Below are 15565 nucleotides of genomic sequence, written 5' to 3'. Positions count from 1 at the left end.
TGCAGTTGTTGTGCAACTCTGTTTTCATGCACTTGTCTTCCTTGAGCTGTTCGGTGCATTTACTATTTTTTCAAAACTACCTGATTACAACTACTAAAAATGAGTGCTTGGAATCAACTCAGCTTTTCTCTACTTTGTCATGTAACATCTGTCACCTGTCCAATTAACTTTTAACCTCTGTGAATAAAAATGGTTGTAATTTTTAAACAGTGCAATGCTTTTATTAAACCTCTTGAATTAAAGCTGAAAATCTGGATTTTTGATTTAAACTCCACTGTGGTTGTATGCAGATGCAAGATTTGCATCTCTGTCCGAACACTCACTGACCTAACTGTATGACTTCATGCTTTGCTATGCAAAGTGTGTCATGGGGTCAACTTTGCATGAAAAAAAGAGCCCAACAGTTAATCCAGCGACTAGCCTTTTTGCATAGTAAAGCAGAAATGCACATGGAAGTGAAGTAAATGCAAAATAAATTGCAATTACAGAGGAAAATATGGAAAATTGACTGCAATGTAATGTTAATCCAAAGTAAAAAAAAAACAAAAAACATTGGTGCATTTAACAGCTTCCACATTTGAGTTATGTCTCAGTTTGGCACTTTTGTTCTTCCATATAATAAACTACATGAGAAAAATCCCACTTCCCACACATCTGAGTCTTTATTTTGTTGTAAAGGGAACAGAGAAGATCTATTCTAGTCACCCCACCTCTGCCCCAGGCTAATCCTCCTGTCCACCCCTCCTCACACTGATACCTTTAACTGTGAGACTCTCTAACCATGACTAAGTTGCCTTTAATAAACTGAACCAGGTGCCTTTGGCTGGTGATTTCACCGCTGTGCAGGGAATCGACGAGGACATCACTCTGTGAGTGAGAGAGATCACAGGGAAAGCCAAGCAGATCTCCAGTATTTCACGTGACCTCTCTGGAGGGTGTAAAAGCCAAGAGCAGAAGAAAGAGAGGAAATTTTCTGTGGTGATGAAGAGCGACCATGCGTACCTTCTTTGGCAGCCTGCCAGAATTCAAACGCCACTTTGAACGCCTGAGCCACCGTTAGAGTTACCGCCTGGGCCTGTTGGGACGGAGGAAGAGACAGAGACAGGAATGAGGGATGAATAATACACGATACGCATCTCATGCATTACAGGAAGGAAGGGAAGGTATGGCTGTGACACAAACAGGAAACGACCATCGACATAAGAAGGATTTTCTTCACAGATACTCGGAGAGAGGGAAGAGAAACTCGCGGACAACACGACGAGTTGTTTATGCAACTGGGAGGATACGTGGCCTTTTGACCACAATGAAATTAGTGAAGGGAAGGAAGAGGAGGGAGCGGCTCTTTCGGCAGAACTCCAGGGATGGTGAGAAAGCCGAGAGAGGGATGACAACCTGCTCACCTTTCATGCTCCCGCTCCTTTCTTTTCCCGACTTAATATTTACACATTTGCATAAATACAAGTAAAGTGTCAGCGCGGCGACTCTCAGGTCTCTGAATAAACTGTTCTTCATGTGTGGCCAGGTGCAGAAGCTGCATGTTTTACCTGAATCCAAAATTGTATTAAGGCTCTGAAGCTGCAATGTGTGTCCTTAGCTCACATTGCATTTATTCATAGAAAACATTTCGCAGTAGATTTCTTTGCATTATGAGAAATCTGCCTCTTTAATTTCAGTTCCTTCACTCAGGGATTACATTATATTTGTTACATTATTACATTTATAACCCTATCATGTCATTTCCTGTATCCCAGCTGGGTAAGCTTTAGTCTGATCAGCAGTGGTACTGCTGGTTACAACAGTGCTTGTTTTTTAACAGACCAAAAAACAGATTTGCCAAAATGTTCAATTTACCTTTAAAATAAAGGGAAAGACAGGAAGTGTTTCATACAGAAAGTAAGTGCATATAAGTCACCTACACTTGTGTAAACTGGAGGCTGATTCTGTTATTTTTTGTGTGTGCCGGGGAAAAGAAAGAAACCTTCATTATAAAAACTAATTGCTATGACAGATTAACCTTTTATTAAACCTTCTCTTATGTCATTACTTGTCGAGCAGATTAGCACAATGACCCCGCTGAATAAGGTTTTCGCCTTTTTTACAGTGATGGGGAGCTTTGTCCTTCCTTTATCCACCCCAAAAGTTGTTTTAATTATAGTGTGAACATTAAGTTATGGATCGGGCTTTTTTCCTGGGCGAGCGATCCAAACCACACAGTAACATATTGATGACTAACCTGTGGATCATCTCCAATCCTGTCTTTTCTGAGGTTTGGTTTATTTTTTGCATCTTCTTCCTGCCGTACGATGGTGCCATCAACATGAACGACATCTTCATTATGCTAATGTGTGTATATTAGCCTAACTGTAGCTCAGTTGCTGGCATTTATTTATTGCAGTGCTGTTAAACCCTGTGGGCAATACCTGAGCAAACAGACATTTTATTGAAGCTGAATCTGGACTGTTTTGGGGCTCAAAGAAGAACAGGACTCAGACGTCCTGTCGCCCAGTGACAGTCGACAAGCTAACGTCAGCGACCACGTCGACTCTTCACACAGCAGGAGGCGTTTGAAAAATATCAACTTACTCACCATTTTCCTCTTAGCGCAGAGGAAGGCGTGACACTCGAGGGTCTCGTTGTGCTGACTCTGGACGATGTAGGCAAACACTTTGTCGTGCATTTTGTCCGCAGTGCAATATGATATTCTGAAACAAACACACACATTCAGAAAGCCTTTAATTTAAGACTCATCTGGGATTAAATGAAACTTTATCTGCTCTAAGCCCTTAAGCTATTCCAGAAATCTGACTTAAAACTGCACACGTGATCAAACAAACACACACACACACACACACACACACACACACACACACACACACCAGCTGTGTGCAGGTACACAGCTGGACAAAGTCATAAATCTGAAAAGGAACGTGTGCAGTGGACATCTGGGCTGTTTGGTTTCTGTTACTACACACACCCACAGTGTCAACCCATAAATCACAGTGGGGACATTCCATATAAAAAACAGTTTAATCTGGAAAACAATCAGCTGCTAATAACTCCAGTATGTTTAATGATGCCACGCAAAATTTACAATGAATATTTTCCGATCTTGTAAGCCATCCGTGTTGAAATTTATGCCGTTTAATTTCAGCACTTTTGAGCCATCCTAACTTCATAAATATAGGAGATATCTACATGGATTTTTATAGGGCTGAATCGGATGAATTTAACTCCCACTGCAAGCATCACAATCTAAAATCAAAAACTCAACTTTGTTCAAACAGGTGTCATTTAACCCTGCTGGTACCCTGTATGTTTGATGGGATTTCTGATCATTCACCAGAGAAAACTTTCAAGTCTCATATCACCGTGTGATTGAAGGAGCAGCCATCAATCTTAAAACCTCTCTTTTTTTACCCGGGGCGCTTTTGGAGCCATGATTCCTTCTGTGTTCAAATAACTTTCTAATTTTCTTTTGACAAAGAGCCATCATGCTAATAATTTCTCTAACATAGTTTGGACCTAACATATCACCCCTGAGCTAAAACTGAAGGTTCAAGAATCCTAAAACTCTGAGCTCACAGATGAGCCTCAATCACAGAAGTACAAGCCAGGAGCTCAAGAAACTGCAGCAGCATGTTCCCCTCCAAAAATTATTAAGAGTGTAAAAGATCTTACAGCAAAAATAAATAAATAAATCAGAAATGCTGGAAAAACTAGAGCAAAAATTTCACCCTGCCTTAATGTAACTGGAGGAGCTTTAATTTCACTGTATGCTGGTAAAATTTTGCATGGCTTCGTGAAATAGGCTAAAGTTACTTTAATAAATTACAAGAATTCGCCTGGACTCTGTGCAGACCATGGGGAAAACGTGCACACGCAGAAGGTCATCTTGATGTGCGAATCCTCTGCATCGTCTGTCGCTCTGGCTCGTCAGTCTCAGGTGCAGAGTACGCTTTCAAATTAAGCCATAATAGCTTTGCTCCACTATTTGATCATGATGCCATCACTCTAACGCCAAAGACTCGAGCGCGACGGCCAGTCGGGGAGGGGATACCCAAGATGATGGAAGAAGGATATAATGAATTTCTGCCATCTGTCCTTCCTTTCTCCTTCGTGCATCATCTTCACTGTGCGATAGTCACACAGTCTGCTAACCAATGACAGACATAAAAAACTTTGGAGGGGTGAAGAATCACAGCTGTGATCTGAGGAACACAACCGAGATTTACGGGCAAATGTTTAGGCGGGAGGGCGTCGGGGAAAATTGGGTGTCAGGCAAATCTGTTTATTGGCCGTTCATCTTCTTTACGTCTGAGCTCTATGCTGATGTCACAGCTGGACTCGCCCGGTACAGCTTTTTAATTACTATAAACTATTTATTTCTTCAAATAAGCAAGTTCATAATTAACGCAGCGTTTTTCTGGAGTAGAGGGTTGGTGCTGAACAATGACGCCAACACGGACGTGTCAGCTTCCTCTGATATCCACTTGAGTTCACGTGGACATTTTAACAAGTAAGATCGCTTACAGCCTGCAACCCAACTTCTTTATGGCCTCTTCTTAACATCTCAAATAAGGTTGAACTCATCCACCTGGATACTGCAGTTACAGCTGGAGCTGGGACATGCCCGTGACTTGTCTTAGGTCCTTTTAAAACAAAACAGTAGCAACCACTCCATGGACCTGGTGGTGGAGGGATTTGGGTGCCCGAGAGATGCCAGGAGCTATAGCAAATCAGTCGTGAGCGAAGAGCAGCACCAAGCTTGACTCATGAGCACGCTATAGAGACGACAACTAGTAGGTCCAGAAACCTGGCCTGCACCAGAGACACCTCAACCTCCAGGCTCAGTGAAAACGAGCCACATGAACTCATTTTCCTGTAGCACACCACCTGCGGGTGGAGCTGCAGATGTGAAGTGCTTTGTGGCAGTTGAAGGCGGACGCCTTGGAGGTCGAATCCCGGCTACTTAAACTAGCTTTAATGGAGTAAGGAGGGTTGTTTTGTGGACATAAAGGTTTATGCTGCATTTTTGGGCCTGATTTCACTTTTCAGACCTGGAAGCTCTGTTTTATATGGAGTCTATTAGTTAAATAGCGAGGGAAAGATATGAAACAAAAGAAGTTAGCTGTTCTAGCTCCACCCTGTTATTTGGCTCTCCTATCACCAGCTTTAACAACACCCACACAGCCCACGGGAATAGGAGTGTCTACTCCTGCATCTCCCCAAATCCCACAGTGTATAAATTGCTGAAAATCAGCTCAGAAATCACAACTTTCAGGTTTTCTTCAGTATCCAGTTAATCCAGTGATAACAGGACATGCTGTCAGCTCTTCCTGCATCATTTTAATTTGAACAAATATGGAGCTCGGGGCTAAAACTGTAGATCCCTGCATAATTTTCTGAAGCCCATTTCGCTCACTTCCTCCAGAACGTCCTTGGTTAAAAAAAACAAAAACAAAAAAAAACATTGCTCACAAAAAAATGATGCAAATAAAAGAAATTCTTACAGAGCAAATGAAGAATTGATCTTAATGTGTTTGGATACACTTACAGCTTCCAGCAACACAATTAATCAGCTGAGTTTTATCTCCACCCAACCCTGTGACATCTGTCATTCTGCCTCACCCTCCCTTTGCACAACAGTGAAAATGTTAGCCAAGTTTAGTCCCCCCAAAAAAAAGAAAAAGAAAAACAGCCTGGAGATGGAGAGACGAGATTTTTAATATAGATAAATGGTGCATGCTGGAAAATTAGCTCCATCTTGCACAGCTAGGCGACAGTTGTTCAGTGATAAGCGATGCAAAATTGAGCAGGTGGAGAGACTTTCCTCTCAAATACAGGCAGAAACACGACTTGTCCATCACATGGCTCCATGATACCTTGAGAAAACGGTCAATAATTTAAATGTTGTCCTCAATCTGCCAGCTTTGAAAAGAAATTAGTGTACACAGCCCACATTCGTGCTGGGAAAAACGCTGGAAAGTCCCAACTCTCCTTGATTTGTCAACTCATATAAGTGGAATTTGAGAAAAGTGAATCCAGCTCGGGGCCAGCATATGCAAGCTCTGGCAGGCAAGTGAGCTCTTAAGACAAGTGTGTGTAAGACACATCTGAGGTAAAAGCTCAGACACACAGCTCCCGAGAGCACCGAGACTGATTAGAAACAGCGCTGATAGACTCCTACCCTCCCTGCCTCTCCCACCGCCTTGGGAGCGCCACACCTCCTAACACACATCTATCCAGTGATAAATGACAGCAAGAGGCGGATAACAACTTTTGCTTTATTGTGAATGATAAAGACAAGCTTAGGGTGAAACTATTTCACAAATCCAGACAACCTGGTCAGGTCAGCGGCACACAATGTTTGCCTGAGGAGGTGAAAGAGGCAGACTGACCTGTATATGGAGACGTTTTCTATCAGCTGGTTTGAGGCACTGTCACGCAGGATGATTCCACGAGGGGAGACCGTTAACGAGACTTTCTGGAGCTTTTTTCCACTGGCTTTGGCCTGGAGAAAGGAACATGTAGAGAGAGGAAAGGGTGGAAAGAGAAAGGGTGGAGGCCACAAAAACAAAAAGAGGGAGAGAGAGTTAGCTAACAGAAGGAAAAAGAGGCTAAAACCTCAGGTGCTAATCTTCATTCAGCATGGTTAAAAATAAAAACTACATAAAACATTAAAGTGGCATGTTAGACCCACTCTATCTGGAGTGGGCTGGAACAACCAACCTATTAAATGATAACTTGTATCTCTCGTAGCAGTTTTATTCATAAAAAGAATATTTTAGCTAAAAAGAAAAAAAATGTGTTTTATATCCTCAAGTTTAAAATTACTCTGAGGTTGAGATGTAGAAATGCTTTAAACCTTCCCTCCGTTTCACTTTAGTGTAGTAATGTGAAGATCATTTTAACCTGGGCCTAACTGGGCCTAACTGGGCACGGAGTTCATTTCCAGCTCCACATTTTCATTCCTGGATTTATCAAAGTAGCTTCGCATGATGCGCTGCTCAAAACAATCCTTCTTTATCATTTACCAAGGCTTGATGGAAACAAACTATTTTAGCTCTTCCACCTTTAAACATACTTGCATCTAATTGGCTGCCCATTGCACACACAAGGTTTGAATGGCAGGTGGGCGGAGCTTCTGTGTCCATCTCAGGGACATCATCAAGTTTAGAAAAAGCACCTGAAACTGTGTGCTTAGAAGAGTCTAAAGCCTGAACTTGTGGCTCTCAGGATTACTTGTACAAAGGCCTGTCATGTAATACTTCAGCCATGTTTAATATGAGCACCTCTCGTGGTTAGAGCGCCTATGTGACAGCAAATAATTCAGGGTATCGTATACAATCTATGTGGTGTCTATCGTTAGACAAAAGCACTGTCACACAAACCTGTGCGATAAAGATTATTTACTTTATCAAGTCTATTGCTTAAAATCACTCAATTCCCATTCAGGAGTAAGCATCCTTTGCAGGGGGGCATTAAGGGCAGGCAGCAGATTAGACCCAATCAGAGGCTGTGACTTCATTCACCGTGTCCCACTATTCTGCCACCGCTAACTTCATTATCCACTGAGCTGCCAGATCCAATAACATTAAGCTCTCCACCATGATAAAGCTGACTGAGTCACACAGTGTCCACATACTAATTGCATCCTCCTCTAAATGTCAACCTGGGCCTCAGGGAAGCAGCCAACCAGTCACTTTTCACCGAGGTGTCGGCGAGGTCAGGTCATAACGGAGCACGCTTCTGAATGACTAAAATATTTAAGCAGCAGAGGTGATGATGAAGAAACGTCACGTATGCTCGAGAGAAACTCATTTTCTTGGAACCGTTTTCTGAACATTAAAAAGAGATTTTAAACTACTCGTGCGTGCGTGTCTCACCGTTGCCACTATCCTCTTGACAGCTGCTGCTGAGAGCTCCTCTCCTTTGGGCTGCTCGACCATCGTGACCCCCAGATACTTGAGCTGGAACGACATGCCCTCCAGTAGGGTCTCTCTCGTGTCCGTCCAGTTCTCCGGCAGCTCTGCAACATGAGACACACACCATTGACACTTCTGCCCCCCACCATTACTAGCCGTTTGCACGGCAGGCTGCAAATCCCCCCGTCAGACATGTCACCACAGCTTGCAGGCTGGCAGAACGTGTCCTTATCATGGGTCTGTACACCCTCCTTTCACAATGGTAAGATTATGCTCTTGTATGGAGTATATTACACTTGCTACATTAAAGACCGTGAGCTCAACTTAGGTGAGTAACAGGAAAAGCAAGGCCTTCAACCTGACCCTCACGGATCAACTGATTTGTTTACTAATAAACAAAACCTTAATACTAAGAATAGTTTTTGATTTAAGGGCCCTCAAGGGCAATTTACTCAGCAGCAAAACTGCACAATTTCATGTCTATGTTGTAGAGGAACAGAAACAAGCACTGGTGCCCTCCATGTTAGAGCTGTTTCCTGATTTTAAAAAAAACACTTCGGGCAAACTTTCAGTGGCGTTACCACCATGTGGTATATGCGGCTAGTCATAATAAAAGAAAAGGTTTGCTGTTCACCAACATTCAGATAGCAGACTCATGTTCTACCTATGAGTTCTTCTGTGCTTTTCAGTATCGTCACATTTTAACACTAATATAACGTAGCTGTGTGATCTTGTAAGACCAGCAGAAGAGGTTCGCAACTGTTGCTTCACTGCCTCAGATTGCAACAGTTTTCTTTTTGCATAAGACGGGATGTCCTCATCTGTGGCCTCACATTCAAATTGCATGAAATTAACAGTAGATTAAAAGCACAAAATATTCTGCTAATTCTGAGGGGGATGTGGGGAACCCACAAGGATGAATGCATAACTTTATATCATAAAATTATACATCCATTTTTTGCATCTCTTTATACTTCATCAGTAATCAAAGAAGAAGCAGCTGTAGTTTCTTTTTAATCATGCAATAAACATTTTTCCATTCATAAAGAAAAGGTGGTTTTGGCCTCACTGATACTAGTTTCAGTGTTTCTTTTAGTTTTATCTGATTCAGTGTGTGTCAGGGACAAAACCTGAGCAGTTCAGATTAGACACGACAACAAAAACAGCCGTTGAAGGCAGCTGACTCGGAGTCATGCAAACGTCCCCAAGCCTCGAGAAACATGTGCATCCATGCCTCCATAAGCTGTCTGTGATGGCGCATGTGACCAACACGAAGAGGACTAAAGCTAAAGACAAGCTTTGTTAACTGAATTGTTTTTCATACTTTGTTTTGGTGAACTATAATGACCTCTAGTTAAAAAAACAAAAAACAAAATCTATGTGCTTCATAAGGTGCCACAAAGGCTTTACCCAGACGTCACTGCTGTCACCCCAACTACATGGAGTATTTCCATCAGTAAAAATGACTCCATCAGCAAATCTCCTGTTGTTTGGTACACGGGAGAAAAGGGAAACTTCAGACAATGAAACAATAGTGATAAAGTACCTTTCAAAGGAAAAGAGCTTTATCATGAAGCTGGAAGTGTGTAGAGGAAATGTGGAGCTGCAGTTACTGACAGCCAAAGACTTTAGTTTGTTTAATTTGCATGAATCACACATTAGCAAAGCATAACGGCAGTTTTTTTAATTACTCTTCACTGCATCTGTTCTCTGCTTTCGCACTTCAAATCCGTTTCAATATCAGTAAATACACACAATTATACACACAATTAAGCACAGCCTCAGTTTCACAGTTATCCCGTTCTTTCCCATCATCAACCTTTATTCTGTTAAAAACACTGATTACAAAAACACCTACATTTAAGGGGAAAACAACATGAGCAGCGCTGTGTAGATCATACATCTCTTGCAGATTCAAGAGGAAAAACTAGTCGCTCTTTCCTGTTTGCCACATTTCATTTATAATTCTGCCAACTCCTGACAGTGAAGCTATTCATAAAAGACGGCTCAGGGCGAATTTGTTTTCGTCTTATTGTGCCATTATGAATAAAGCTTCTGCATCTGGTCAAGTAGTGCCAAATCCCCGACACCTATGTTCAACTTATGCCAGCACATCGCATTAGATACCCAACAAAGCAGAGCAAAACTGAGTAAATTAGAAACCAGCTGCATAAACAGCAGGAAAAAAGTTTCTGAGTGGAAGTTCACACAAGTAAACAACTGCTGTCACTGTTCAGCCATTCGCTCCAACAACAAACAAGCCGAGCTCTCCTTGAAGCTTGTAAAAGGTTTAGGGCTTGCCTCTGTGTGGTGTGATTGAGTGAGGGGCAGAGGGAATCCATTTCCCCCTTCAAAAGGTCCATCGGAAAACATTATCAACGACAGCACTAACCCAGGGTCTTCGACGTGATCGGCTGTCAGTGCCACAGTGTTTCTGTCCAAGATGTGCAAACAGGTGTAAGTGGGAAGAGTTTAGGCCTTTCTAAGGGCTTCAAATTAGGGCTGAACGATTATGGAAAATAATCTAATTGCGATTTTTTTGCCCCAATATGCGATTATTTTTTAAGGTCTTTGTCTTCTGTATTATTAAACAAAGACAAGCAATACATCATATAGTATGGCCAATACTATATTACATTAATTTTAAACTGTTCTTTCCTGGAAGACAGACCTCTGTTATGATGACATGAGGTGATGCATGAATTGATGACTGACATTTTTATTTAACTTCTTCAATCACAACAGTATATTTGAACATACACAATAGCTTACAAACATCTGAGCATAAAGTGCTGGCAAGGAACCCTGGTGTAAACATTAAAATGAAAGTCAGTACAATGTGCAGATTGCAGAAATATACATAAACAAAATCAGTGGCTTTACCACACTCAGTTTTTCGACATCTGTGAACTACTAGACAGTCATTCAATTAAAAAATAATATTAAATAAATAAAACTAATAAATAAAAAATACACACATCTTACTGATCTCTGCAGTCAGTAACATTATACATAAAGTGCAAACATAATAGCAATTGTATAAACACACACACAAACACGCCTTTAAAATTTAAAGGCGTGAAATTGGACGGTCTAGTTCTGATTAGCGTCACCGCTGTCTCGGTGGAGTTTAATAAACTCGGCCGTCTGCTTCTTGCTATCTAAAATATAACCAGACACTGGTGTAAATTCTCGACTGTCTCATACTTCTGTTTAATAAGTTTTCTGTTTGACGTTTAGTCAGCTGTGTGAAAACCAAGGGGGAACCCACCCGGGGGATTAATAAAGTTTTATTTTATCTAATCTAATAACTTTAATCTCAGCCAAACCGATTTACTCACGAACAAACAAAACACTGAAAAAAGCCCAACAATAAAATTTTTAGGTTGTCTAAGTGACTTATATATTACGTTTAACCCGAGCAGCGAAACTCCGCGGTGATCTGAAAATGATGTGCCGGGAGTTGTGCCGTTCTCGGCCGCATCAGTAACCCTCGAGCTCCCGGCTAGCTGTCGAGCTGGTGGGTAGCAGACGCCTCTGAAAACGTCGAAGCACTTTTGCAAATATGGGATATCTTGATAAACCGAGCAGATATTTGATGTTTACACAACTACTTTCTCGCCTGAAAATATGTTAAAAGTTTATTTTGTGACCCAGAAAGATTAGTATGAGTAATTTTAAAACTTAGTAGCGGCCGCCATTGCTGGAAACTGGAGTTTGGCTGGGCCGCGCTATGAATTCTGGGATATGGTAGTAATTTGGACAGCCTTCGGCACGTCGCTGTGACGTAATCGGTCTACAAATGCGGCCTCAGGAGGATGCAGCCCATGAATTTGGACATGTCCAGAGTATAATCGCAGCCTTTGCGGTTAGAAAATTGCACTTGATCATGTCGCGATATTATCGCAAATGCGATATATCGTTCAGCCCTACTTCAAATGTAACGTTTGTTAACCTAACGTTTCTCCTACTGGTATTGGTCTTCTCTAAAAGGAATTTCACCCAGACTGAAAATAAAAATATACAATTCAGCCATTTTTTACACCAAGTTTAATTAAATGAAGAAAAGGGATTGGTGGTGTTAAATACAGTAACACAGACTGCTTGTCTACATGCAGACTAATCGTTACGTACACTGTCACGCTCGAAAGTCCCAAATGAGCAGCAAACATCTTATTAGACATGCAGCATTTAAAAGATTCTGGGCCACACCGATGCTGAAAATACCAGTATGGGATATAACACTGTTATAAACAATAACAAGATTTAAACTTTACGTCATACTTGCTTTAAACACTTCCATTCCATAAAACTGACACACCAAAAGCCGATAGGATGATGGTCGCCAAGAAGGCAGATAGCACTGTACAAAATATTGTGATTCCAATCATTTAGAATGTTTAATGTGAGGGGTTTCTTTGACCCCATTGATCAAAATAAATAAATAAATAAAATCACACCAATCCATTAACACTGATACTGGTGTTTAAAGCAAGCTGCAGTCTAGTCCTGAGCAGTAGCTTATGCAACCCAAAGGTCCCTGCATCAGTGCTGATATAGGAAGTGAGGAAGTCAAAACAGGAAACAAAGTGATTGCAAAGAATTATTCAAAGTTTCTACAGAAGGTCATTTCCAAATTTCCCTCTGAGCTCCGGCGCTGATTTATCTTTGAAATGCCAGTAAAGACCAACCCACGCATGCACGACACCAGTGACATTAGTTTTGGCGCACGGCTCCCTTGGCAAGGGTGTCAGTGGCGAGCGTAAACTGCCAGTTAGGTCGAGACCAGCTGATGGGGCTTTGATCATAAAGCCCATTTCACAAGGGCAACCGCCCGTCCCTGCGTGCCTGAGCCTCCACCACAGGCTGTGGGTGCAGATGGCGACAAAGAAAAGCCCAGGCTGCGGGGGACTTGGCAGCCGCAGCGAGACACCGAGGGATGAAGCCAGCCGTGGACGGATACCATTAACTATGAAAACGCTGTGAGTTCTTCCCTTGTTGACCAGTGGCTCACTTTTACACCATGTTGGCTCGAGCCGAACTAAACAGAGAGTGAGACTGGGCTTTTTAACCGAAAACACGTAGCTGTACAGGACAGGGGTTCAACTGATTTTATTAAAAAATAAAAATAAAAAAATCGTATTGATTTTGTTTTCATTATATCATGGAGCAAAAACGGTAACTGATATAAAAATGTAGTTAATGGCACAGCACGAAACAATGTTATGCCTTTTCTGAGGAACATTTTAACTAGTTCCCATTTTGTAAATGTAAATAAGTACTTAATTTAAAAACTGCTGAACAAATATAAAAGGAGACCATTGATGTGCAAAAAACTATTTCAGTTTTCCAAAGCTTTTTGAACACAGTTACTGTAAACAGCAATTTAAGACACCATATAATTTAGGGAACATAAACCATTTGGAAACAGCTGCTAGCCTATAATATTCCTTTGTTCTCCAGCCAAACCAACCCAGTGCGAGTGGTTATGGAGAATGGTTTTTAATGGTCTAAAAGCAGCTCCAACCAAACCGACACTTAAGTAATGGGCGAGTCTGACAGTGAACGCCCCACTCCAAGGTCGAGCTCTTTGAGCTCCTGAGTGGGGGGGGCAGATGAAGCTCTCCTGCTGAGCTGATCCTGCAGTTACATTAGTGCCTGGATAAGAAAAACACTCACTATAATAGAATCTGTGGTGGAGAATCACTAGCTGCTATTCATCACTGAAACCAAGTTACAAGGAGTCGCTCGAGATGTTTGCATACAAACGCAGCATCCACCTGTTCTCTCATGTTAATACAGTTTATTTCACTGTTAATCTGAGACGCTGTAATCTCATCTCATATCTGCTGTGCTTGTTTTTGGTTCGTTTTTCTTTTACTACCCACAGTAAGCTTTTTATACTGCATTATAAAGCCACTTTGCTGTGCTATATTCTGCTTTTATATAACTAAAGTGAATCATCGTTTAATATTTTGTTTAAATTTTACTTTTCATTGTGTTTTATTTAAGTTTTAAATTATTCCGCTCCATACTGTTTTATGTTTAACTTCCCCCCCCCTCGCCTTTCCCTACCTCTCCTCGTCTTTTTCACTCCTTGCTTTGGCTCACCTTTCATTTCCTTACATTCCCTCTCCATTCCTTTTCTTTCTTTGCCTCACCTTACTTCTCCTTATCACTCTTCTTTTTCTTACCTCATCTCACCTTTTCTGTAATGGATAGAAACACAGGCTTAACCTGCACGGTCATAACATCTCTAACCTTGGATGCCTGCTGGTGTTTGTAGAAGAGACAGCGAAGCTTCAGCTGAGAGACATTCAGTGTTTACACAAAAGTCACGCCGCTGACAGGTCTGCTCCAATGAATTTCAACAAACTGTCAGACATGCTCAGTAAATGCTCCGAGTGATTCAAGGATGAGGAGAGATGCCAATCACAGAACACGCACAGGCTCTGAAAGGCGAGCCGCTGAGCCACGCGTGACCAGCAGTTCACCCTGACTGCAGGGACTCAGGAATCCCTTATCGAGGGAGGATCTGGGAAGGCAATCGTAAGACAAGACTGCACAGATAACAAGCCGAGACTTCAAGTTCAGCAGATGAGACAAATGAGAACGAAACAACAGCTTTCTTCAAAAGCTGGCACGATAGCGGTTCAAATGAGCAACTCTGGAACTGGAGCTATTTTTAGCCTGGTGCATACACCCAGAGTACTACTTCATATGCAATAATAATCCATTTTCATATTGGTCACATTTGCATTAGCACAACTAACACCCCCACCAGCAGCAGCCTCTGTGCAGCTGCGGTGCTGATTAGAGCAAACTTCAAAGGCTTCTCGGCCGGTCAGTGAGAGCTGCTCATGGGTGACACTGCCTGTAAATAAGCCTGAGAGAGCAGGTGATGGAGAGCTGCTGTTAGCTGAGAGGAGGGGGACAGGACAGGTAGAGCCTGTGCTTATCAGTGAGCACAATGGTCTAATTAAGCAATCTTCTTCAAAGGATGGAGCGGATAAATAAAGCAGGGTGCTACATTTTCGTGCCTTTCTGGGTCAGATGGTCATGTGCTGCAAACACAGCTGGTTCTGTCCAAAGGATATAAGTATAATTAGCTGCCAGTGTGTTTTCTTTATATGTAGCTCTCAGTCACAGAGGTCTAGAGACCAGCCAGTGATCGGGGAATACAAACTCTTCGATAGTAACCTGTGGCTGCAAGGTAAAAATGTGTATTGCCCAGCAAAATAGCAAGTTGATGCTGGAGGTTACTGGGAGTCACTAGGTAAAACTGGTCACGAAGACATATACTGCACTGCTCTAAGAACCTCCTCCTTACAATGGCTTTGGTTGCAAGCAGGTTGCAGAGTTTGTAGCTTTCCTGGAAACTATGACTGACTGCAGCAAACTCACATCAACTACTCACTGAACTTGATGTGAAACTGAACAGTGTGACGCATACTGACAGCAGAGACCGTTTGCCTTCAAAGTAAAAGTTGCACCAGTAAGACACGACTTTTACTTTTACGGAGAACAGTCTCCATTTTCAGTATGCGTCTTTCGTGCAATCTGCCTGCAACCAAAGCAATAAGGAAGCAGACTTTTAGAGCTTCTTTTCGACACATTTCACCCAGCAACCACTCACC

The 15565-nt window shown here is 42.0% G+C and overlaps 1 protein-coding gene across 4 annotated transcripts in view; it reads right to left on the bottom strand.

Moving 5' to 3' along the window:
- Positions 1-15565, bottom strand: part of ldlrap1b (low density lipoprotein receptor adaptor protein 1b) — a 47524-nt gene that overhangs the window by 15241 nt on the left and 16718 nt on the right. For all 4 annotated transcript variants that reach the window (XM_085257104.1, XM_085257103.1, XM_085257102.1 and 1 more), the window contains exons 2-5: positions 7890-8032; positions 6402-6514; positions 2591-2705; positions 1003-1075 (exon numbers count right to left, since the gene is read on the bottom strand). In XM_085257104.1, the coding sequence (XP_085113230.1) occupies positions 1003-1075; positions 2591-2705; positions 6402-6514; positions 7890-8032 (444 nt within the window). The remainder of the gene's footprint in view (positions 1-1002; positions 1076-2590; positions 2706-6401; positions 6515-7889; positions 8033-15565) is intronic.

The sequence above is a fragment of the Mchenga conophoros genome, linkage group LG19 (genome assembly GCF_057382185.1).
Source record: "Mchenga conophoros isolate Kocher_MC1m ecotype Shallow Benthic linkage group LG19, M_conophoros_male_GT1.1, whole genome shotgun sequence".
NCBI classification, from domain to species: domain Eukaryota; kingdom Metazoa; phylum Chordata; class Actinopteri; order Cichliformes; family Cichlidae; genus Mchenga; species Mchenga conophoros.
Note: the sequence above shows the minus strand (reverse complement) of the source record. Positions and strands in the feature narration are given on the sequence as shown.